A 27,174-nucleotide genomic window follows, 5' to 3' on the forward strand; every position below is an offset into this window, starting at 1 on the left:
GTCTTTTTTAACAGATTTATATTAATAGTCTGTAGTACATGTACAAGTAAGAAGATGTGGTATGAGTGCCAATGAGACAACTCTCCATCCAATTTACAATTTGTAAAAAGTAGACTGTCATAGGTATAGTAGCATTCTCATCCTGAGTGCATATCGTCATGAGAAACATGCTTTAACAGGTCAAACCTAAGACTTGTATTAGCTGCTACTCTGCTCAACATCGTTACGTGCATAATTTAGAATGGTTTTGACTAAAGATGGTTCAACTTAAATTCTGAAAATTAAAATGTGTCCAGGTTAGGGTGACATGACTTCATACTATAAATACTGCTCATTGTCTATCCATTACAAAGTATAAGAACATTCATATCATATGTCGGTTTTCTGTCCTGAATATGCATTTACTTTGGTACTGCCGTCAATATGATCATCTTTATTATTCTACCAGACGTTAAAATTGCAAATAGGAAGGCATGATTGCAAACAGGAAGGCATGGAATATTCTTCCACAACACTACTCACTCGCCAGCCCAATTATAGGTGACTGGATGGCTTTCAACATTAAGAAAACCTACTGTAAACAGACCAGAGTGCACATGCTGAAATGTCTCGCTTCCTTTACTAACTTGATATTATGTTGATAGTATTAATTATAAGCTTTACTACAACTATTATAAACTTGACATGTTTCAAGATAATGAGGTCAAGGTCAGATAGACCAAATTTGAAATTCAAATACACCTTACAATCATTCCATACACATTATATTCTTGAAATATTGTTGACCTTTTGCACATCTGAGAAACAAACTTTACCAGGAAAACTGCATTGATCAATTAACCAAGAAAATGAGGCCAAATTCACCCTGCCAGACATGTGTACACCTTACAATAAATACCTTGAATATAGTTCGACATTTTGGATAGGGTATCGAAGAAACAAACTAAACCAAAAAACAAAATATGGACCAATACAAGTAAAAGGTCAATTAGTCTGATGATTATTGCCAGACTGACCTATACCTAACAATCATTTTATACATATATAGTTGACCTTTTCAGCATTGCTTATATTATCAGAAAAATAGACGCAAAAAAAACTTAACTAGAGTAATGAACCGTAAAAATTTGGTCCAGGTAAAATAAAACCTGTACAATTTAAATTTTCATACAACAAATATAGTTGATCTAGTGCATACAGATTTAGAAAAACGGACCAAAACACAAAAACTTTATTTCACCACTGAACTTCAACCATGACACTGAAGTTGAGGTCGGTGACTACCAGCTGGACATTTACACCTTAAAATTATTCCATACACAAAAAATATACAGTATAAGGAAATCGAAAAAAAAACCCACAAAAACTAAAAACTATAATCTTTGAACCATGAAAATAGGTCACGGTCAGATGACGATTGACAGTTGGACATTTGGGCGTATGACATTTGCGCCGCCGATTTTGAAAAAAATCATTCTTTCATTTGCGCCGATTTTATATTTGCTCCTAATTAGATTTACTTGTACATGTACTGTACTATACCATTGATAAAATCTGGTTGTTCATTTATGTTTAAGTTAGTTATGATTCATATTGTTCTTGAACTTCGTTGTACATGATGGACATATTACACATTGAAACGAGCCGATGAGTCAATTCTTTAATCATCGAGGGGCATACATATGGGAAGGTTAGTGTCCTGAAACATAACAACATATCTTTCAAATGTACCATAAATCGTGTAAAGCCAGAGTCACTACGGATTTTATTGTCAAAACACTGATCGAGCATAAACATGTGGCAGATGTCCGAAAGACAGAGGTTAAAGAACTACGGGTACTGTCAAGGAAAAAGTCTGGAGGTGTATCTTGTAGGCCTTCTTCCATCTCCTCAGTGAGCAGGGGACAACAGTTATATAAATGTTATGATTGACAATACATTACATTTGTACAAATGGCTAATGGAAGAGGTCTAAAATGATATATGAAAATTAACATGACTTGGATTGAGAGTTCTCTTATTTGCACTCATACCACATCTTCTTATATCTACTCACCTGCAATTTACCTGTAAAAAAATTGGCGCAAATGAAAGAAAAAATCGGCGAAAATGCAAAACGCCGGGACATTTGCACCTTGCAATCCTCTATACACATAGTAGCCATATTAGCTTATAGTATCTAAGATACGACTTGCCAACCAAAAATTAACCTTTTTCACTGATCCATGAAACGAGGTCAAGTAAAACATGTCCGACGGGCATAAGGTTGCAAGGTACGCACATACCAAATATAGTTATCCTATTGCTCATAACAAAGATAGAAATTAATATTTTGCAAGTTACGTTGTCACCGAACCATGAAATTGAGATCAAGGGCAATGGACATGTCCAGTGGCGTAGCTTGCATGTATGCTCAGATGCTCAAGCATCCACATCATTTTGACAAAAAAAAAATTAAAAAAAAATTGATAAATGTATAATTGCATGTGTTCGCAGCAGAAACACACGGATGTTCTAGTATCTAAACGTAACAATAGTGAGGATATGAGAAGAGCATTCAACTTTTTCCGAAGCAGTATACGTGGTCTTTCCTTTAGGCTCATTTAGTTTACGGATAAATCACTAAAAAGTGCTCTCCACTTTTTCGTAAAAAGTCTACATCGTGGCGCATCGTCGGCTACGGCAAGCGCAGAAGACGATCATATGATACGCAGATCTGCGGACATGTTTGGTCTGAAATTGAGCCAAGCAGAGCGATGACATAACAACGTTATTAGTTAACAACTAATCAATCATATCCTGATATCGTTTCCTGGGACATGAAACACGACTAGTATTTATAACGGAGTTTGATAATTCCCTTTTCCATCTAGGTACAAATATTAATTTTATTTTCAATAAAAGAACGATTAATGTCCCCGCATTGTTCATATTTTATCTATCCAAGATACAAGTGAAAGAACAAAAAAAAGCATTTTTTTTATTATTAATATCTTGAGAGAAATAAAAGCTTCAGGTCAAATGCAGTGGGATTTCCGTTGTAATTTATATTTCAAAGGTATTGATTGGTTAAAATATTTGATCAGGACTTATTATCGCCAAATAAAGTCAAAAATATTGCTGATGATATAAATATCACAAAAATATGGCAAGAATTGTACACATGACAGGGCTAAGAAGTCCATCCACGGACGACGTCCGATATTTCCATGTCCCCTGCAACGCTCAAATTCCAACAAAAGGGAGTCAGTTCGGATCCTTCGAGAAACATATATATTGGTGGGTATTTTGAAATTAAACAAAAATCTAGCCAGTGTCGGATTGTAGACACATGCATACAGGGAAAATGTAAAAAAAAAAATCATTTTCTGCATAAAATGGTCCCAAATTTTTTTCGCCTCGCTACGCTCGGCGACAGTTTCGCATCCACATCACATGAACCCTGGCTACGCCACTGATGTCACAGACGCAAACTTTATAACATAAGGCATCTATCATATAGAAGAAGAAGATGCTTTATTTCCATAAAATGGGCTCACAAGGAGCATGATATAATATCATTACAATATTATTATTTTACAAATATAATAAACAATACAGTATACATAGTCACAAACACAAATAAGAGACAACAGTCTTCATGTATTATACAAATATAGCCTTTGTATGAGGTCGATACAAGGATATATTGACCTGAAAGAAGTATATTGACTGAGGACGAAGTCCGAGGTCGATATACTTCTTTGGGTCGATATATCCTGTATTGACCTCATACAAAGGCTATATTTGTTATATTATTAATTTCTGACCATATTTATATCAAAATCGTCATTTAGGTTTGTTGGAATTTTATAGATATTACATTGTCTCCTTGACAATAACATAATATTAGTTGTTATTTCATTTACTTTTTTTTTTGGACATCTTATGTATTTGAAGATTTTTTTCGTCAAATAATCGATCACAGATATCATGTGTTCCAAACGTTAAACAATATACTGAAATTCATTACATGACGTCACAAAGTATATTGGTTTTTAGATATTCTAAAAATAACCGTGCAATATGCTTTTTTCAGGTCAATATGCGTTTTGCTATCCGCCGTTTTCTCTCTACCTTCGAAAATATAGTTTAACATGTGACTATCCTTAAACGAATCAAATTTGTTAAAATATACGAATTAATAATATTATTATATATATATATATATATATATATATATATATATATATATATATATATATATATATATATATATATATATATATATATATATATATATATATATATATAAATATATCATGTATAGGAGTATACATAAAACCTTCGTCTCAGGCACACCTCTAGAAAGTAACAAAAAAGAACACTGAGTAGGCCGAATATATCTAGCCGAACTGCAGGAGGCACCAAGGGACGGTGCTATATGGCATGGTGGGTGCATATTAAACTGTGTATCAGGACACTAAAGATATGGTAAAATATTGCAAGAAGTTGCACATAACTGGTATGTCATCCTCGTGCCTGGTGCAGAGGAGTCAGTACTTTTTAAAGTGACACAACTGCAAGAGGCACCAAGGGACAATGCTTATCGACATTCCAAAGTGCTCATATTACGAAAAGGATAAAGTATAAGAAGTTTGATAAAAAAAATATCACAAACAGAAAGGTAATAGAACTTGTACGATGTGTCCTATACCCCATCATGCCAACCTCGTGCCTAGTGTAGAAAGCCTGATTTAAATATTTATCTTTCAAGTTATATTTTGTCTTCATCAACTAACTCACAGACAGATATTAAGATATCATATATTTATGCAAAGTATTAAGCATCAGGTCTTCCGCCTTGAAGCTAGCTAAAACCGCCGCAATATCACTTTGTCGAGCTTGACAAAAACTAAAGGCTTTATAACACCAGGGCCATGACTAGCCTCTTTTAGAAGTGAGGCAAAACAAATTTTCGGCGAGGGGTCTCGGGCAGCTGAAGCCCCCCAGAAGCTCTGAAAAATTGACACAAAATCGTGCATTCTGAGCGTTTCCCAGACTCTTTCTAGCTCTGAAACGCAATTCATTTTTAGCTATTTTCGACAACATTCTCACTGGTATTAAAGAAATAATCGTAACTGGAATTATGATTATCCCAATATGGCGACGGGAGATATAGGTAAAATCTTTACAGTCATTTTTCTCAAATATAGCATATTTTTGTAAATAGTTATTCAGCTGCAAGGTTTTTCTTTACAATTACATCAAATTTGAATTGTAACGGTGCACCGGGACTGTCTAAGTGATTTGAAAATTGCCGTTGAAAAATTCGGGATAATAATCGGAACTCTGGAATTTGTCTTTCGGCATTTCAATGGTATTTTGTGTGTTAAAATGCAAATGTCACGTTAATTGGTGACATTAACGAAAATAAAAATAAGTGAAGAAACTTAGAGGTCTAAGACAAATTTACTGATATATCTCGATTTATGGGCGTTTTTAACAAAACCGAGATTTCTTGTCCCAGTCACTTAAAAAAAGATGTGTTTGATCTTTACAAGTGAGTTTTTGTGCAGTCAGTACATGGAATTAAATTTAACATTTTTAAGCAAAGAAATATACTATTTTTAGAGGTACTAATAAGCTATTGATTCCGGAATGATTCAAAATAACCAAAATAGCATGTCCCTAGACGCCCTATTCAACAGTCATTCTTAATGTTTGCAAGTATTGGAGATTTTGTATTTTTTTTTATTATTTTCGTGCAAAACAAATAACAAGGGTTAGTTTCATGTAATTTTCAGTATGTTATCAACATAGAATAGGGCCAAACTGTCGATCGCTGGCGAGTACTTAACTTATTCCTACTTCATTATGGCATATAATAGGATATGGGCTAGAATTGAAGAAGCAGTGGCTACCCGGGGAGAAATAGCACATAAATCCACCTGCAATAATTGCAATATTTTCTACATTTACTATGTTTTTATTCAGGATAAATCAATGTTTTTATAAGGGTCTTAATCACAAATCTGATGTAGGGTGACACATGCGTTTCGCACGACAATTATTGCCATACATCATAACTTCCTTTAAAATTGGCTCTTCGCTCATTCCCATATTTTGTGACATTCCTAGTTCTTGGAGTTTTCTGTATTTTAACATAGTTTGTGTTTTTCCCACGCATTTCCAAATTCTCGAAGCTTTTTCAACGGTCAACCTTCGAATTTTATGATATAATAGTATGTAGCTGTTTTTATTAGAACTATTAATAATATATGCACAAAAAGAAATGTCATAAGATGTTGAAACGTGATTTATTCCTCACCATAATTTAATCATGTGCTATCATATATACGTTTTTAGTGTCAATATCAATAAAACACTATCCAGTTACAATTATCTTCTCATTTTTTAATACCATAATTTCGATTATCTTTTTTCCGAGTTACGAATATCATCCCGAATTTTTCAACGGAAATTCCCAAATTGCTTAGAAAATTCCAGTGCACCGTTACGATTCCAATATGATGTAATGGTATAGAAAAACCTTGCAGCTGAGTAACTTTTGACAAAAACATGCTACATTTGAGAAAAATGACTGTAAAGATTTTACCTATATCTGCCGTCGCCATATTGGGATAATCGTAATTCCAGTTACGATTATCTCTTTAATACTGGTCTCGAAGCAAAATATATAGGTTCATTATTATTTTAAAAGACTTTTAGGTTTGAGGGACAACATCACAAGATCGATATGTAGGATAAAGCAAAAATTGTAGTTCTCATAAAATCATTAATACTGCATCTGGCTGTTGTTGTCTTGTATTGTGTTTAGACTGCTGATTTTTTTATGACTAAATTTTTTTTTATACTTATAATTGTTTCATTGTTGAAGACCGTCAGGCGACTTTTAAGATGAAGAACAGGAATAAAAATCCTGACAGTTGATAATTTTTCTATTTAATGACTTTTTGTGAGAGTATGTCCCTTGCACATTTACTCCCTATTCCTTTATTTTTCTGTATAATAGTTTTCCGCCAGATTAGTATATTTATATATATTCATCGGATTTTGATTAGTTTATGGATGTCATTTAAAAAATATATAGCCCCGACGTTGCTGCCCATTATGTACACCGGGTATTTAAAGAAAAATCGAGCCAAGGCATACAAGGTTTTAATCATGGGTAATATCGTATTTGACAGGTTAAAAAAACCGGCACCATGTCAAAATCAGAACAAAGTATAAAAAAAAGTATAGAGAAAACAACTTATCTTGCGAAAAGTCTCATTCTAGGATGACACAAACGAGAAAAAAGGCTTGCATTGAGGCATATTTAACTGTATCTGTGATACAATTATTTCAAGATTGATAGAAAAGATGAATTCAACAATGTCACTCGATGATTTATTTAGTGAAGGGAATCATAATATATTGCGGAATGTAAAAGTTAAGCAAAAATGTTAGCTTCTCTCTATGTTTTTTTTTCATGGACAAATTCTGACTGATATGACTAAAGGATCAATTTAGCAACTTGCCAAGAATAACACAGTTGTTTTTCATAGGAATACCATATTCTCAATAAAGTTCTTAATGATGTTAGACTATAGAGACGGAACAGAATATTTAGAGTAAATTTGAACAAATATTTTATGGCATCATATTATATATAAAATGTTATCATATTAAAAGCGGTAATGGAAGAAGCAAACACATATATATTTTTACTATTATAATATTATGTAAATAAGTATAATAATTGGAGTTATGTTTATAGAGAAACCATGTACACTACAACTAATTCTGTGATTCAACTCCAACTGCACGAAAGGTGTATTGTTCTGGAGCCAACGTAATGCCTAGTTTTCCTTTTAATAATGGTAACTTATTTGGATCTGATGGAAGTAGTTTGAATCTCTGCACAAGTGATGTTGTAAAGAGGAAAAACTCCATTCTGGCTAATGACTCACCAGGACAAACTCTTCGTCCTAAAAATAAAATAAATGTAAAGTTACATATATTTTATGATAGTATGATACTAAACCCCTAACGGGAGGGATTGTACCTGATATTCATATGATGAAGACATAATCTTTCAATCAGTTTAATTGAGGTCTGGAGCTGGCATGTCAGTTAACTGCTAGTAGTCTGTTGTTATTTATGTATTATTGTCATTTTATTTATTTTCTTTTGTTACATCTTTTGACATCAGACTCGGACTTCTCTTGAACTGAATTTTAATGTGCGTATTGTTATTGTTTTACTTTTCTACATTGGCTAGAGGTATAGGGGGAGGGTTGAGATCTCATAAACATGTTTAACCCCGCCGCAATTTTGCGCCTGTCCCAAGTCAGGAGCCTCTGGCCTTTGTTAGTCTTGTATGATTTTAAATTTTAGTTTCTTGTGTATAATTCGGAGTTTAGTATGACGTCCATTATCACTGTACTATTATGCATATTTTAGGGGCCAGCTGAAGGACACCTACGGGTGCGGGAATTCTCGCTACATTGAAGACCCATTGGTTGCCTTCGGCTGTTGTTTGCTCTATGGTCGGGTGGTTGTCGCTTTGACATATTCACCATTTCCTTTCTCAATTTTATGAAATACACTTTTAAAGTAAGCTCCAATTAAACTCATTTGATGAGCGCAAAAGGCTAAAGTCTGACAATTCATTTTAAAATAGAATCACTTTGATTTCCTATCTAACTTGGAATCGTATAAATGCATATTTTATACGTGATTCTAAAGACATCAGATACTTGATTAATTAAAAAAAAAAAACCAACCAGCATTTACATTCTTTACTGCTTTTTTATTATTATCAAAATAGTGAATATAACTTATGTTTTAGATATCAGAGTGTATTATCCCTGTTTTATAACATTACTATCATACTATGAGGTTAGTAAGAGAGAAAACAAGGGGAGATAACTGTACGTTTGATGCGTTTTGGTATCATTAGAGACACCAGAGATCACATCCAGATTTTGGTGGGATTCTTGTTATTCAGTCCTTTTTTCAGTGAAGTGTTTTTAAAAGTAATTGTTGTTATTCCTTTTTGCCTTAATCGTGGTATTTTCGGTTCCCAAAAATGTTTTAATTGTCCTTTTGGTATCTCCTGTCTCCAATTTACGTATATATATATATTTCTCCTTTCAACTTATTATATATGCATGGTAAAACTGTTTTTTTTTTCTTCACATATTAAAAAAAAAAGAAGGCATAACAAATAAATCAACTGCACACTTTAAGACAGTAATATAGAATTCCCGAATTTGTTTTAGGCAATACAGTGAAAAGTCAAATATACACTGCAACTGCTAATATTTGTCTCAACATTATAGAAAATCGAGTACTAAGTTTTGAACTACATCTTGTTCATTTTAAGGTTTACTATTTTTGCAAGTGATTAGAACAATCTTTGTCGCCACCATATGGTTATATTATGGACCTTTCTATTAGCATCTTAGTAAGTATGAATTTATATTCCTATAATTACAAAATTACCCAGACTGAAGACCATCACTTTATCTACATTCACAAGCTTTCTATCTGCATCCAAGAATCTTGAAGGTCTAAACTTTTCTGGTTCTTCAAAAATTTCAGGATCGTTCAGCACAGAATGCAAATTTGGTATAAGAATGGCATCTTTCGGGATCACATGACCCTTATAAATAAAATCTTTAGTCAACCCATGTGGAATAGCAAGAGGGGCAATGCCACCAAATCTCAGAACTTCATGTAAAACGGCTTCCGTATAAGGTAGTTTTCCCCTATCATCCATACACGGATATCTAGATGTTCCAATGACGTCACTGATTTCTTGTCGCATTAAAGTTTGGACTTCTGGGTGATTTATTAGCAATACTATAAACCACTGCACAGCCGTTGATGTCGTTTCAGTTCCCGCTACAAACAAGTCGCCTATTGTTTTTAAAAGCTGCTCGTCTGAAAGAAATACAAATGCAAATATGAATTATCAGATAGTCACAATCGGCAGTCCTCGGGTAAATCCGTTACTCTTCTTCTATCCTGAGATGAAGGTACGGAATCGGCAGAGTTGTGACGAATGAGATAGTCAGTGTATTTTGTAAACATGTATGTAGTAAGTTGATCGTAACCCTTTATCTGAAAGAACAAATGAAAGAAAACGACAGCAGAATTTTAAGGATATGCACAGTCATTTATTTTCAATATATAGAATGAAATTCAAAACAGTGTGGCTGTGGCCATTGATTGACACATTAAATTCATCCATTGACTATGACAATTTAGGTGAACGTTTGTATGTAACGACCACTGCTCACTATGTACTTTTTAAAGACACTTAAACTATGGGGTCACCAAAGGTTCTCGACACCTTAATAAAGTAATTCGAAAAATTAATCAGAAATAACACGATGTTTTGATTTATATTAATTATATAAATCAAAACATAAAGGTTATTCCTGATTAATTTTTCGAATTATTTTATAATTAAAGGCGTTAAGAAACCTTTGGTGACCCTACAGTTTAAATGTCTATCGCAGGTACGTCGTGAACAGTGATCGTTACAGACAAACGTTCACGTAAATTGTCCCAGTCAATGGATGAATTTAATGTGTCAATCAATGGCCACAGCCACACTGTTTTGAATTTCATTCTATATGCTTTACTAATGTACTTAATAATCAATATAACCTGTAAAATATCAGTGTTTAAGTATATGGTTGCAATAATCTCTGTTTAAAGTACACTAATTTAACCTTCCTTTTTTGGAATATAATGAATACAAATTAGGAAAAGAAAAAGAAATGTTTGTTGTTGCAATATGCAATGCACAATTCATATAGTGGTAATTGATGGTTTAATACTATTATATTGTACTATTTTTAGTATAATCACAAAACAAAAAGAACATCTTATTATATTTCTTATGTAACTTGAGAGAAAAAAAAACCCCATCATACATATTGTGTTCAGAAACTTACGATCAAACGTGGAGTTTGGATTGTCTCCCTCTGATTTCATTCTTTTCAAGTAGACATCGACATAATCTCGCAGATATTTTTCATCATATGTGTCCTCGTGTTCCTTTATGACCAGCGTCAGATGTTTTTCCACGTCATCAGCATTACGAAGATTACGTTTTAAGCCAAAAGGATCAAAAGGAATATGTTTAAGAAAAGGAAAAATGGTAGCCACAAACATTATATTGGTGTTGCTCAGATTTTCATTAATTTTTTCCAAAAGTGACATGAAAAACTCGTCAGTGTGTTCATAACGTTGACCAAAGTTTATTGAACACATTATATTGGAAACACACAAAGTCAAAAGTCCTCTAATATTGAATGGTGTTCCACGTTTTTCTTCGATGGCCTTAATCAAAACTTCAACCTCTTCCATTACTTTAGATTCCAAACTTTTCTTACCAAACCCAAACTCACGTAGTGCTCCTATTGCAAAAGTTCTGTGTTCTTTCCATCGCGGACCAGACGAACTTGCAATGCCTAAAATTAAATGAATTTAATAATAATGTTTATTTGACACAAAATATATACGACAAGTAAATCTTATGATGGAAAAACCATGTAAGTGTAATTTTAGTTTTCAGCATGTGTCTGTTTTATATGTTTTTCGTATGTTATAGATCTCAATTTTTTTAGAACTTCAAAAGTGACCATGTCTGAGAAATTCAATTTTAAAGTGATGCAATTTATTTACCGGAAACCTCACAAATAGACAAATTGAAGTTTCGTTAATTCACAGACGACATTCTAGATCACAAAGATATACCATGCACTCACCTTTATATCGACTAATTTCTTTCGCAATAAACATATCAGGACGTTCTGACGTTACATCTCCATTTTTGATGAAAACTTCTTTAAGTGTTTCTAGTCCATTAAATACGACCATTGTTTTGGATCCCAATATTAAACTAAACACATCACCATACTTTAGCCTATATTCTCTGAAAGTCTCTGGTAAATTGTCCAACTTCACGTTTAAGTTTCCCAGAAATGGTATTGTCGGTGGCCCCGGTGGCAGTGTGACATTTCTGGTGGTCTTTCTCAACAGAATGTACAGACAAAATCCACAAAATAACAAAAGCACTGTTGATAAGTCAAGCATTGTTACATCAAGTTTTGAATGTTGTTCTTTTTATGACTTTCACAATACCTAAGCTAGAACTTCCTTTTCCTAATCTTATATATTAAGTACATATAATAATGACGAAAAAGAAATTTGTTATTACAAGCATTCAAATGACGAAATAGCTTTAAAGAAACCGATTTAGTTGTTATATTGACCGTATAACCTTGTTCTATAATTAGATCACAGTATATGTACACTGTGTACATGGTGTATTACCTGGCCTATTTCAAAATGTTCAACCATAATGTATTTTATTCATTTATACAATTCAACTGATATTGATAGTGTTTGCTAAACAATGACAAATCTCACTCCATTTTGACGTTGCGGTTATTATTTCAAAGTAAAAAAAAAAATGTGTATTGAAGCAATTAAGCCTTTATAATTATTTCGTGAAAAAAGAAAAACACGGCCGACACTCGGCTAACCGAGAGATTGGTCGGTTAATCTATATTGAGTATGTGGCTATATGGGCGATTGGTCTGTTAATCGGGTTGGTTATACGTCTGTTAAGAGTAAAACGCTTAATTTAATGTTAAACTCTATTAAATATACAGATTTTTGGCATGTTATAAGAACCAAATTAAAAAAAGAAAAGTGTCTGACAAAATGATATCTATCATAGAACATTTTGCACTTGTAAAAACATTTCTTAGTCTGCGCAGTTTTCAGTAAAACTAAAAGGCGTCGCGGAAGTATGTAGTATTTATGCTTATACGCATAGCAATTTTTTTTAATAAAAGGCGAAACAAATAAATTTAGATATCATTTAAAGGACAAAAAATAGTACTGTGGTTATAAAAAATAAATTGACATTAGTAAATATTTCATAATTGTAAAATAACGTGATTAATACCACGTTTTAGTGAAAATTATGGGAATTAAGTCTGTTAATGGGTTGGACAATTGAAATTGTGTCAGTTAAGAGTTATTTAGCCACGACAATATTTTTGCTACCTTTATATTTTTCCCTTGAAAAATTTAAGAATGAGATGTTCCTGAGTAAACAAAAATGACAATACGGTGCCACAGTATCCTAGAAAGAGCATTTTTATTTTGACTTTCTTTGCATTTTATAGAAGGATGTGTCACTTCATTATAACGTGATATGGATTGGCCTCTGGAATATGCATGAATTTTTTATTGACGTTTTCAATCAGCCTTAATTGTGTCTGTTCGAAGTAGCACGTTCTCAATTCCGACTGAAAGTGTCTTTCTAATACAACACAGGGTACATATAACGTGTTCTCGTTTACATATGAACATGATATTTGTCACTGGACGTTAGATCCTAATTCGTCAGCATCATCCAATTGGTTCTTTTCTTAATCATGTGTTGTTTACAAATCATTCTAAAGAAGTAAACACAAAGGAGCGAATGCAGCTACATTTGGTTATTTTAAGTTTCAATTCATTTTATTCCGTTTAGTTCCTTTCTACATAAGTGCAGAGGAGATTTACAGTTATCTATGGTGGCCGGTGAAGTCCATTTCGTGTTTTCGCAATTTCGCCTTTCATATTCTATAGGGCGAAAAGGCGAAATCGCGAAGTCGAAAACGCAAAAACGCGAAGTCGAAGTCGGTTTCGCGTTTTCGCGTTTTCGACTCCGCAATTTCGCGTTTTCGCCATATAGAATATGTAAGGCGAAAACGCTAAAGCGCTAAACCGCAAAATGGCATTAACCTGCCACCATAGTTGTCCGCATGTAAACTTCTAGAATTTGTCACCAATATAAGTACATCGCAATCCGTTACTGTTTCAACAGCCATCGGTGTTTCATGTGTGTATACTTAAACAAGTATTATTTTTCTCTAGTTTTTACCAATGTATCACTCTCTACTGTTCCTTTATATTATTTTATATTCTGCGTTTCCATCCAGATTCTTATGTATACCATGAGGGTCCGGATTGTATTCTTTAAATTGTTATGTAATTTTTTTCTACATTTTATTTATCTTACTCATTATTCTTTCTTTATTTTTCATATTTTGTCATCCCAATATATTTTACTTACTGATGTTTAGTTACATTACGACGTTTATCTCTGATTTATATACTGGTTACCAATGTAGATGGCACTGGACGTTAAGCAACCAACAATCAATCAATCAATGTAGATGACAAATTTGTGTCATTCATGACAATTAAACAGAATCAACATGATATATGCGATCATTCTTGGATGAAATTAATATAACTTTAATATTACACTTTTTGAAACAATTTTTATCGATTTCCAATTTCATGTGTTGTTTCCTTATATGTTATGTTTCATTGCTCATGTGTTTTTTTCGTATATTTTAGCCTCTCGTCTTGAGCCTACTTATTTGATCCGATAACACCCCATATAGCAATAAAATTATACTTTTATTGCCATTCATAACTCTTAACAGACCAATTAACAGACCGGGTTTTATACATCCGACCCATTAACAGACCAGGTTTTAAATAAAGATTGATTTATGTCACCAAAATACGGATTTTCGTGTAGATTTTTCACACAATGATATCAATATGGTTAACAAACATAATGCCTTTCTTTTTTCGATGTTCAAAATATTGAATGCAAGTAAATTTAACCAATGTGTCATTTTGTGAACATTTTATGTATGTAAAATGTGTATAAATTTGTTGATGAGTAACCCGCCTTTTCATTTTATAGATCGTACATCGAAGCTAGAAAAATAATAATTACACCACTGAATTCAGTACAATGAATTGTTTTGTTAGACATGCATACTTTTTATGATGAAAATATATTTAGAAAGTCATGCAATGAAACATGCTGAACTTTCAATGATTTTCTCGATAACACCTGATTAACAGACTTTAGCCAACCCGATTAACAGACCAACCGCCGATATAGCCGCATACTCAATATAGATTAACCGACCAATCTCTCGGTTAGCCGAGTGTCGGCCGTGAAAAAGAAAGGAGAAATTAATCATAGGTAATTAAACCTCTTTAAACAGCAAGCATAATTAAAAAAAAGAGAAGTAAATATGAACAATATGACAAAACGTAAAATCTTAAAAGACACGAATTAACAGCGATACAAACAACCTTACTTAAAAAAAAAGATACGGAAATCACGTTGGAGAAGGGTAAGCAGTTACCACTCTACTGGTGGAACTCTCTGTTTTGCTCATTCTCTCAAGCTCATTCTAAGTTATATTCAAGTTGCAATGGAAAATGTTATGAATAAAGAAAAGAAGTGACGACAATTTGAAAATATGTATACGTGGTCATTGACTCAATTTTGACTCAGTTATTCCGTAACAGTCAATAGTTTTAGCCTTATTAAACACAAAAAATCGATAGAAATGAAAAGTTCACAATTCGGAAGCTGAAATCATCTCACGAATGAGAACGGTCTACACGGAATAGTACAAACCGTCACATTTCTATAATTTACTTGTTATTCATCATTTCTATATGGCAGTTAATTGAGATTTTTTTCGAACTTGTTAACTAAATCATTTATCTGTTTGTCTGTACTATGAGGTATTATTCGTAACTCTCGGACCAATGAAACATATTAAGGACTATTCTTTCAATATTCTTAAATGTAGCTGAATTTGCCGCACACAATTGAGTCATGAGGGGCTCAAACTGGCCATGGATAGGGAAGTCTGTCCTTAAACCACCAACTACTCTGCCTCCTGCTACCTCTACGTCTGTCATAAAGTATCTAGCCTTTTGTGCCATATCAATATCCATTTCCAGCCAATTATTTGCAAGCAGCAGTTGTTGATTATTCTTGTTGGATAATCATTATTATACGTATACCTAAACGTTAAGACACAGAATATGTAGCTATATGACCCTAGGTATGAAGTATTTATACAGAAGATAGCCTTATGTCAGTATGTCGTTGTTACAGACATAATACTGTGGATTCATTATTTTTCGTTGGAACAAATATTCGTGTGTTTCGTGGGTAGAAGTGAACAACGAATTTCAATGTTCAACGTTCAACGAAAAACAAATTTCTATAAACTTGTATCCAGACTTTTGCAGAACCTTGAAATAAAATATCCACGAAAATTCGAGGTTTCCGTAATCCACGAAAATTGGTACCAACGAAAATAAAAGAATCCACAGTATTCCGTATTTTACCGTGTTGTAACGTAGTAAACCGTAATAGCCTCTGAGAACCCTGGCTGACACCTAGCTTTCCTTATAATAATAGTCATCTAAAGAGTTAGATTTAGATAAAAGTTGAGGTTTACCTCTTTGTGGAAAAAATAGTACCCTGAGTAAACTACTACAGGAGTGTGTGACCATTTTGTAAATAAAAGATTTTCCTTCGTTCATCATAAAAAGCTAGTAAGAGTGTCAAGTACATTCCTTAAAAAAAGTTGAATTTGAGCTTATTTGTTAAGTGAACAGTGTCATTATTTCAAGAAATGTGCGCCATAAAGGTTTTATTTCCCCAGCCTGATGACATTATACAAAATATGGACCGGATCGCAGGAAACGAAGACATATTACTTTTATCCTATAAATAATGCATTTACATTATTTCAAGTAATAATTACTGGAGCTTTGTTTACGGTAAACCATAAGAATGCAAACTGTTATTATGTTATTATACTTCAACAGCGGTAAATAACTCATGAAAGAAGAGATTCAGTCTTACCATTGAATTGCATTGGATCAATTTCTTTTCTGTAAGCAGTAATCATCTATCACGAAAATCACGATAGACAAAACAACCCATGGAATATGAATATGAACTTTAAGAATGAAAAATCCGGAAAAGACAGCAATGATATCCCCACACCCTATTACCGGCTATTGGAAGTGCGGATGCCAAATTTATCGTACAGTTTAGAAATGACCGGATTAATGGAAATCTACTCGTATTTCCACTTGTTTGCAGGACAGCTGTTGTTTTATTTAAGGCCAAGGAACATTAAACGGCCTATGTATCAGATTTTGCTTAAATTTTGCATACAACCTTCAATTTAACTACAACTGTAAATTGAAAATAATAATGCATTAATCTCTTTTGTTATACGAAATATTATAGATTGATTTCTTTCAGTATGGGTGTATATTTGTATGGAAAGAACAAAAAAAAAAAAAAAAAAAAAAAAAAAAAAAAAAAAAAAAAACAGAACAAAGTCGGCGAAAAACTTTCTAAAATTTGTCTAAAATCATCAAATCTGTTATTTGTACTCCATAGTTTTTTTCTTCTTTAAAAACACTTACATTTCTATTTTAATGATATAAAGTAATCATATGGTTACCCACTTCGTTTTTTGTCTAATAATCAATTTGTTACCTTGGTAGTGAAAAACATTTTACATCCTGCAACGCGATGACGTTACGATTATTTCGACGTTTTATTGGATTTTTTTCACAAAGAACATAATTTTGAATGATGTATATCATACAAACGAAGTCGGTGACTCTATCTGTATTTTGCATCATCAAAAAGTAAATGGAAGTATCAACAAGATATTTTTTTAAAGAAAAATCTATGGAGTAGAAATCAGGGATTTGATGATTAAGGTGGCTCGGGACTATTCGACTGCGCATAATTTCACCCATGAATTACAAAAGTATTTGTCGTAAATTCAATATATTTTTTAAAAATATTTTGATTGATTAGAAATGTTAAATCATTGTAGTTATCCGACTAATATAATATTTTCGTTATTATCCGTATTTGTCAAAATAACATTTCACCCATTTTCCCACCAAAATTTGGGTTTTAAGGCAAAATAATTTTTATTTTCCTTATCGGTGACCTATGTTTTATGTTGGCTCATTCTTTGAAGCTATATTACAGCTTTTTATATTACAGTTTTGGACCAATTGTTATAGAACGTTTTTTTGATATTCTGATAAAGATATGTCAACACCTCTATTTTCCCTATCATTTCATTGAAAAATGGTCCCTTTTACATACCTGTTTAAAAGTAAAATTTTGAGCTTAATTGGTCCGTGATCCCCTATTTTTGTCGACCAATTTGATTCACTTTCTGTAAAGAATAAAATAACAAAAAATACGGCACTTCTAATAGAAACTTCGAATAGGCCCGAGCCACCTTAAAGACACAATTTAGAAGTTTTTTTCGCCGATTTTATTTGCTTTCTAAACATATGTTCACCAGTTTTAAAAGAATCTAATCAGTAATATAATTTAAATGATAAATTAGATAAATGCATTGTTTTTTCGATTTTCAGTTGTTGTTCATCGAGCCAGAGTTGTTTGTAAAATTTTACTGGAATCTGTGACTTAGTCTATTTACTGTAAATTGACCTTGATAGTAAACGGTACTGATTCGATAACTTGAAAAAACCGTCTAGAAAATTTTCATCCCTCGAAAAATCTGTCAAAATGTGTGCGTTTGTGTTATATATGACTGAAAGTGGCAACAATGACTGACTTTACTTTTATTTGACAAAATGTACTTTTATACATAGACCCAACTGAAAAAGAGACAAATATGGTTTTTTTTTTGCAAATCAAAAGAAACTCAAAGCGCAAAGAGTAAAACAAAGAACGAAATGTGAATATTATTTTGTATTTAAACTTTATAAGAATCTTTTGCTAATACAATTCTCTCAGTAAATTTTCACTATGTTTCTTTCAATTATGAATAAACATTGTTCAATTGCAGCCCTACCATTCTGCCTTATTAAATTCGATATCATCCTTGGAAACATATAATTTAGTTATTTAACCGTAACTGGATCACTGTTATACAACTTAATAGGTTTCAATCAATATATTTACCCCTGTTGCAGTGCCGTAATAGTCATCTGGAGCGTTAGGCTATCGATAAAACTTATGGTTTACTTCTTTGTGAAAAAAATAAGAAAAAAAAATAAAAAGATTTTCCTTTGTGCAACCTAAAAAGATAGTAAAAGTGTCATTATTTCCAGAAATATGTACCATAAAGGTTTTATTTCCCCATCTTTATGACATAAACCAAAATATTACAGGATCGCAAGAAACGAATACATATTTACTTTTATGATACATAATGCATTTACATTATTACTGGAGCTTTGTTAATGAAAAAAACTAACTGTCATTATGTTATTATACTTCAACAGCACGGAATGAGAAATCGTCTGGAGCCAACGTTACGCCTAGTTTTCCAGCTGTTGATGGCAAATGCTTTGGATCTGATGGAAGAAACTTGAATCTTTGCACAAGTGTAGTTGCAAACAGAACAAACTCCATTCTCGCTAATGACTCGCCAAGGCATACTCTTCGCCCTACAAAACAATTTATATCACAACATCGATGGCTATATATTGTTATTCGTTTGAAATCTTTTGGATTTTTTTCTTCATTGACGTTTACCTCACAACTACTTTAATTCATTTCGGACATAAAAAATAAAAATATCTGCAGTACAATAAAACACTATTTAGCATAATTATGTAAAGCACTAATATAATATCTTTATAAATAACAGATACAAAAAAATACAAATTATTTTTTATGCAAGGCAAACTTGTGAAATGTTATTCTTTTATGGAAGTAAGTGATCGCATTTCGATTAAATTTCAAATGAAATCACTTAAAAAATCTTACATAAGTCAAATAAGTGAGAAAATTATTTTTATTTGTACGTAGCTTAACCTTTATACGACGGGTGCCACATGTGGAGCAGGATCTGCTTACCCTTCTGGAGCACATGAGATCACCCCAAGTTTTTGGTGGGGTTCGTGTTGCTAAGTCTTTAGTTTTCTTTGTTGTGTCTTCTGTACTATTGTTTGTCTGTTTGTCTTTTTTATTTTTAGTCATGACGTTGTCAGTTTATTTTCTATCTATGAGTTTGACTCTCCCTCTGGTATCTTTCGTCCCTCTTTTATCCGATACAGTTCACATTTCAGATATCTAAATTGTGTTGGGTAAGTGCATTGTTAATTCTAACCTTACGTTTAACTATTATAAACCAATTTATCAATTTTACTCATGGTTGAGATTTCATTGTTTATAGATAATGTTTTTTTTAATACCCTCAACAGAAATCTGTGTATCCAGAACAAAAATAGAAAAGACATCTTTCAACAGTAATATCTCCTTAATAACTATAGAATTGTTAAACTATCTTCCTTCACATTTGTCTGAAAGTTTCAGACCAAATTACACCAAGAAGTAAAGACAGTATTTGAAATGACACAAGTACGATCACCCACAGTCCCTCTCCCACAAAAAAGCAAGCAAAAGACACAAGACTAAAACTCTACATGCACTTTGTAAAGAATGTCTATTTGTTTTAGATGCTTATCAACAAATACATTAATGTAGTGAGCCATCAAAAGTATTTATTATTATTCGTATAGATAGATAATTACCAAGACTGAATGCTAAAACTTTGTCTACATTTACAAGCTTTCCTTCGGCATCCAAGAATCTTGAAGGTCTAAAGGTTTTTAGATTTTCAAATACTTCAGGATCGTACAAAACAGAATGTAAATTAGGTACTAGCATGGAATCTTTAAGAATTAAATGTTCTTTGTAATTAAGATCTTCAGTTAAACAATGTGGAAGAGAAATAGGGCCAATACACCCAAATCGCAGGACTTTGTGTAAAACTGCCTCTGTATAGGGTAGATTTGCCCTATCCTCCATACATGGATATCTAGATGTACCAATGACGTCATAAATGTTTCTTCGCATTAAGTTTTGAATTTCTGGGTGATTTATTAGCAAAACTATGAACCACTGCATAGCCGTTGATGTCGTTTCAGTTCCTGCTACAAACAAGTCTAATATTGTTTTTAGAAGTTGCTCATCTGAAAAAAATATTGGAAGCATTGCAGCTTTCTATATAACTTTCAATTAACTTAATATTAATCGTCAGATCTTTTGACCATTTCAAGCTGTAAGCTGTTAAATTAGGGGAAAAAACTTATCCTTTATATCTTAATTTTGAAACCTATCAAATAAAAATTAGATAAAAAAATGTTACTTTGAAAACCGTTTGAATTCTAAAAAGTAAATAAACTACTAATAATATGAATTTCATACGTGAAATTATATCCTATAATCCTATAATTTCATAATTGTTATAAGAACTCTGAAGTTCACACCTTTTTGTCAATTGATAAAAAAAACCCATTTGTCTCTACATGTCAAATATGTTTTCCGAATCGAACCTAAAATAAGGACCTACCGGTACAGACCGCGACACCTATTCAAGTGTCCATAGGCTAGCAGGACCATATACTCATATACAATTGAAAGACCTTGTATGAAGATGATCCTCATTCATATTTAAGGGCATACGATACAGTTACAGGGGAGATAATCACGTTGATTACGTTGCTACCGTAGAATGCTTTCTTTCGCGAAAACGCGACAAATAACGTTAATTTTTGCCGTTGTTTCTGCCGTAACGTCGCCTTTTGTAATAACGGAAATTCGCGGAAAAAAATTGACGTCATAATATCGGTTGTCCCGCGATTCAAAAACGGGCACCATGCCTTACGAGAAGAATGGAAAGAGAAAACGCAGGAGTAATGTTTCTAAATCTATGCTTCAATATCATGAGGACATGAAAAAAGTAAGAATAGAGAAACCCGAAATTGAGAATTGTGACCTGTTCTTATCTACATCATCCGAAATATCATGGCAGGATGGGAGACGTATTGTTGAGCTGGATGTGCTGGCAAATTCACTACGGTCATGTAAAATGTGTACTATCCCGCTACAGTTGCACAATACCGAAGGTGAAAAAAGACAAGGACTTGGGAGTTACCTAAGCGTTCGCTGTGCTGAATGTAACTTTATTAATACAATACAAACAAATAAAACGCATGTAAACGGTTCAAGAGGCCCGGGAGTATTTGACATCAATACAAAAACCGCAATTGGTAAGTTTTCATGATTATAGAACATTTTAGACACTCTAGGATAACTCATCCTCGTTTTGTGCTTAATGTACGAATATATATCATACAAGTTTTAGACCAATTATATTTCTCTTTATGTCTGTGACTTGTAACAGAATTACCCAACCAACTCCTGAATTTTTCAAAGCTATATTTGTTTGTACAATATTTTATCCTGTAATTAGCCGACTATTGTAAAATAACAAATTTTTAAATAAATTTGTGTTTATATTTACTTGTACAAATAAAATCTCCTGTTATCCCAATGGCATGTTGTGAATATTTTTGAGCGCTCTTCCCGGTCCGCGTTTCAAATATTCCGATTTCTCAGTTGAGAAATCAGTGACAATGATTTAGATTTCATAACTAAAGTTTTTAGTGTTGGTAGTAATTTTAGGATAAACACAATATATGTACATTGTCGGAAAATAATAAATTTATAATATTTGCACTCAACAAAGCAAGCAAGACATTTTTAAAATTAGTGTATCCAAGGGGAGGGTCCGGGGGTTCAGACCCCCCTGTTTTAGACGATCAATGCATTTGAATGGGAGCATATAGTTGGAACCCCCCTTTACTTTGGGTTGGGACCCCCCTTTTTAATATGGATCGATCCGCCCCTGCTTACGCATACCTTGATATGCATCTGTAACATTTTGAGAATGGGAGCATATTTTAAAAAATCCATTGTATAGAATTTTGAGAATGGTAATGGGAAAAGTGTCAAAGAGACAACAAACCCGACCATAGAACAGACAGCAATGCAGTGGGAAACTCCCGCACACGGAGGAGTCCTACATCTGGCCCTAAACGAACATGTATACTAGTTCAGTGATTATTGACGTAATACTAATTTCAGAATTATACAAAAGAAATTGAAATTTAAAAACAAACATACAAGACTAACAAAGACCAGATGCTCCTGACTTGGGACAGGCGTAAACTGCAAATATTTGTATTGATTGATTGATACTTTAGTCGTGGAGGACATATTTGTTATACCACATTTTCTTATTCATAAAAAAATATATATATTTATGAAATGTAAGATATTTCGCTGACACTGCTCACTGAACTTTAACATAAAAAAAACAAACATTCAATTATATTGGAAAATAAATTATAAATCGCCATATATGCATGTTAAATTCTGTTGATGACAAATCAACCAGAACAAACGGAAACAGATAGACGGCGACATCCTATCATTTTATTTTTTTATTGCATTTCATTTAAAAACAATATTTCAAAATTTTAATGTTTTTGGTGTATCGTTTTCTATATAATTGCAACATAAAACAAAAGGTCAAATTCTTGGATGACAATTACATATTACAAGACGAAGCATTGTATAGTTCGAAGGAGAATCATTTATTGATTTTACACGGAGTCTTTTACCGGTAGAAATAACGTAGGAAAGATAACGTCACCACTTCCTGATTGAGCAACAAACGTTACGTTCAATCCCGCCACAACGTGACACAGTCGGAAAAGCTGTATTTTTCTGCAGTTTTTAATAAATATCTTGAAAATGAGTTCATGGACCCCCATTTTTCAAAACGGCAATTTGTTCCATTTTGTAAGGAGATTATTTGACCCAAATTTTATAAAGCTGTAAATAGAGACATTTTTTTAATTTTGATAAACATGGAGCAAAAAATGACGTTTTTCCTCAAATCAGGAACATTTGATAAATATGAGTTATTTCTGAATAAAAATTGTATATTTGTTTAGAATACTTATAAAGTAGAGACATTGCTGATTATTTAACAAAAAACAGTTTGTGTGTATCTTTTATAACAAAAAAGTTATGTCTTTCTTTCGAAAAAGAAAATACGGCCACAAATCTGAATTTTGAGCAAATATACAAAATTTCGACCTCATTTAACTCAAAAAGTAGTTCATGAAGGTATATTTTTTTTTACATATTTGATTTAATCAGGTAAAAAATAGCCTATATGCAAATTTTCATGAACTTGTAAATACAGGTTCAAAACTGTATCGTATGCCCTTAAGTTATGTTGTCTACGTTTATGAGTAAAAAACCTGACAAATTGTTGTCACGACCCATTTAATCACGGAATTACCTTTTAGTTTCTATAGAAAAATATTTGTTGACATTGACAACTTTGTAATATTCAATTACAATTATTTTGTGAATTCGAGTACAGCATATCAATTTAGACTAAAATAAGCATTTTGATTATAAATTACATTTCTATTAATTTATTTTTAAAAGATTAAAGACCTAAAAAGCGAACATACATTTTTGTAGAACACATGTGCTTACATAACCGACAGTGTGGTAAACATTAGAGTTAACAGTCGCTTTATATCACAGAATAAGGAGAGAAAAAGGTTTTCTTATTGTAACTTTTAACTTCCAGTTGTCATAATTTCCAATAAATAGCAACACATCTTCATGTCAGTCCCTTAATCCTATAATCAGTGAACTATTGTCCATAACATGGAAAAAAAAACCAGCATTAAAAAACCGACCCAAACAAGAGGTATACAAATATCTTTTTTTGCTTCAATGGTTGATTTCTATAAAATGGCGTGAATACAACATTTAATCCTGGTATCTATGATGAGTTTATTTACAACCACTAGGTCGATGCCATGGCTGGTGGGGTTTTAATTCCCCGAGGGTATAACCAGCCCAGTAGTCGGCACTTCTGTGCTGGCATGAATTAGCATTTAAATGGTCATTCTTACAAAATTAACCGTTTACAAACCTATTGAATTTTTGAAATATGAAAGCTTTTCTACCTCAGGAATAGATTATCCTAGCTGTACTTGGCAAAACTTTTAGGAATTTTGGTCCTCAATGCTCTTTAACTTCGTACTTTATTTGGCTTTTTTTTTCTTTTTTTTTTTTAAAAACTTTTTTAGATTCGAGCGTCACTCATGAGTCTTTTGTAGACGAAAGGCGCGTCGAACGTAAATACAAAATTTAATCCTGGTATCTATGATGAGTTTATCATAGGCAGTTTTAGGGATTTAAACCATAAATGCTTTAACCTCAACATGAAAATGTGGTTACACTTTAATGTCTATTATTATAACCTTTTATAGCTGCTATGTTAACATGATGAAACAATTAATGACTAAAGTCAGAAATAATATCAACTTTCGAAAATTGCTCATGGAGTTGATTCAAGGCCACCCTTCTCTAGTGACAAAGTTATGAAATATTTATGATATTGACCTAATATTGTATAGTATGTGAAAACCCATGCACATTTTGACCATAAACTTACAATCAAACGTAGACTCTGTTTTCCCTTCTCTTCAAGTAAATATCAATATAATCTCTCAGACTATTTTCGTCAAAGGTCTCTTTAAGTTCATTTATGACAAGTGTTAAATGTTTTTCCACGTCATCGACGTTACGAATAGTATGTTTTATACCAAAAGGATCACAGGGAACATATCTGAGAAAAGGGAAAATTGTAGCCAAAAACGATTTGTTGCCATTGCCCATGATTTCATTAGTCTTTTCCAAAAGTGCAATAAAAACCTTGTCAGTGTGTTCATAACGCTTTCCAAAGATTATTGAGCACATTATATTAGAAACACATAAAGTCAAAAGTCCTTTGATTTTGAATGGTGTTCCATTTTTTTCTCCAATGACCCTAATCAAAACTTCAACTTCTTCCTTTATCTTTGATTCCTGGCTCCTTTTACCAAATCCAAACTGGTGAAGTGCCCCTATTGTAAGTTCTATGCTCTTTCCACAGGGGCCTAGACGAACTTCCAATAGCTGAAACAATATTGATTTAATTTTCAATCATTAAAACTCATGCAAAATATACCTAACAATAAAATTTATGTTGTAACATTCATTAGTTTCCCCATCACTTACAGTTTATGTCATTGACTTTTGAGATATCTATAGGTTGCACTTATGTTAATACAGAAAATGCAATTTACCAATAGGAACTCCCTTTCTAACTAAACATGTGCCACTTTAACTATGATGTTTTGTAAACAATTATATCCTAGAACGGAAAGTCTATATGCACTATTTCTTAATCAAAGGTCAAAACATAGGTGCATATTTTCAACATTTATATGCCCGAATTTTTAAGAGTTTAAACGTATACTAAAATTCTGTACTACCGCCACCTACACTCTGGTCTTCCTTACATTTTAATTTTCACCGCTTTCATATAGTTTTATACTGGTAACCTTCCCAAGTTATGTCTCTATTAGATGAAAGATAGAGATCATATCTTGGACCCAGTACGTAATCAAAACAAAATATCTATGAATATTATATATCTCCCAAAGAGTCGTGACTTGAGAAACAGCTGTTTTTACCAAGTACAACCTACAATAAGTGATTTCCTTTGTCAATGACTATCATTGGTTATATAGCAATGGTAAATCTTCAGTCAATTCTCTATCCAAAGAGATATTTGGTGCAAGATGTATTTTATAACGAAAAAAGATCACAAAGGGACATTCAAAACTCATAATTAGAGAAAAAAAAACCATCGCCATGGCAAAAAAGAAACAACTGAAAGTACACAAAACAGTGCATACAAAAATGCAGACTCGACCTCAACATAAAACTAGGTTGGTGATCAGATAGGGAAAAAAGTAAGATAAAGGTATTGGCTTTGCAAAAAACAATTTTCAGCCTTCAGTTAAAATAAACACATTTTTCTTGATTTGTCACTCCACTAAGTGTTATTGGCTTCTTACAGTTATTATGAGAAATATCTTTTACAATAAAGCTATCAGGACGTTCTGACGTTACATCTCCATGTTTTGATAAAACTTCTTTAAGTGTCTCCAGTCCATTAACTACGACCATTGTCTTGGATCCTAATATTAAACTAAACACATCTCCATACTTAAGCCTATATTCTCTGAAAGCTTCTGTTAAAATGTATAACTTCACGTTTAAGTTTCCCAGAAATGGTGTTGAAGATGGATACGATGGAAGTTTGACATTTCTTGTTGTTTGCTCCTCAAAATATAGACGCTAAGTCCACAAAAGAATAGAACCACTGTCAAGAAGTCGATCATCGTCACGTCTAGTACTTTCTTATTATCGTCCTATTCAACAAGTGACGAACAATTCATGTGTTGATATGAGCATATATTATTAATGATGAAATTAAACTTTAAAAAAGCAAATTAGTAAATTGTTTTTGTTCCAAAAAAAGGTTA

At 32.6% G+C, this 27,174-nt stretch overlaps 1 protein-coding gene and 1 pseudogene across 1 annotated transcript; both read right to left on the minus strand.

Annotated features, from left to right (window-relative positions):
* Positions 1–7,704: 7,704 nt before the first annotated feature.
* LOC139491067 (cytochrome P450 2H2-like) lies at positions 7,705–12,304 on the minus strand. Its single transcript, XM_071278373.1, has 4 exons — positions 11,772–12,304; positions 10,956–11,474; positions 9,493–9,933; positions 7,705–7,973 (listed from the first exon to the last, which is right to left on the minus strand). Exons 1-4 carry the CDS (start codon positions 12,097–12,099, stop codon positions 7,783–7,785), a joined length of 1,479 nt encoding a protein of 492 aa, XP_071134474.1. The 5' UTR covers positions 12,100–12,304; the 3' UTR covers positions 7,705–7,782.
* A 6,879-nt stretch (positions 12,305–19,183) lies between these two features.
* On the minus strand, positions 19,184–26,815 carry LOC139492747 (cytochrome P450 2C27-like; annotated as a pseudogene).
* Positions 26,816–27,174: the final 359 nt, after the last annotated feature.

Source organism: Mytilus edulis, chromosome 10 (genome assembly GCF_963676685.1).
Source record: "Mytilus edulis chromosome 10, xbMytEdul2.2, whole genome shotgun sequence".
NCBI lineage: Eukaryota > Metazoa > Mollusca > Bivalvia > Mytilida > Mytilidae > Mytilus > Mytilus edulis.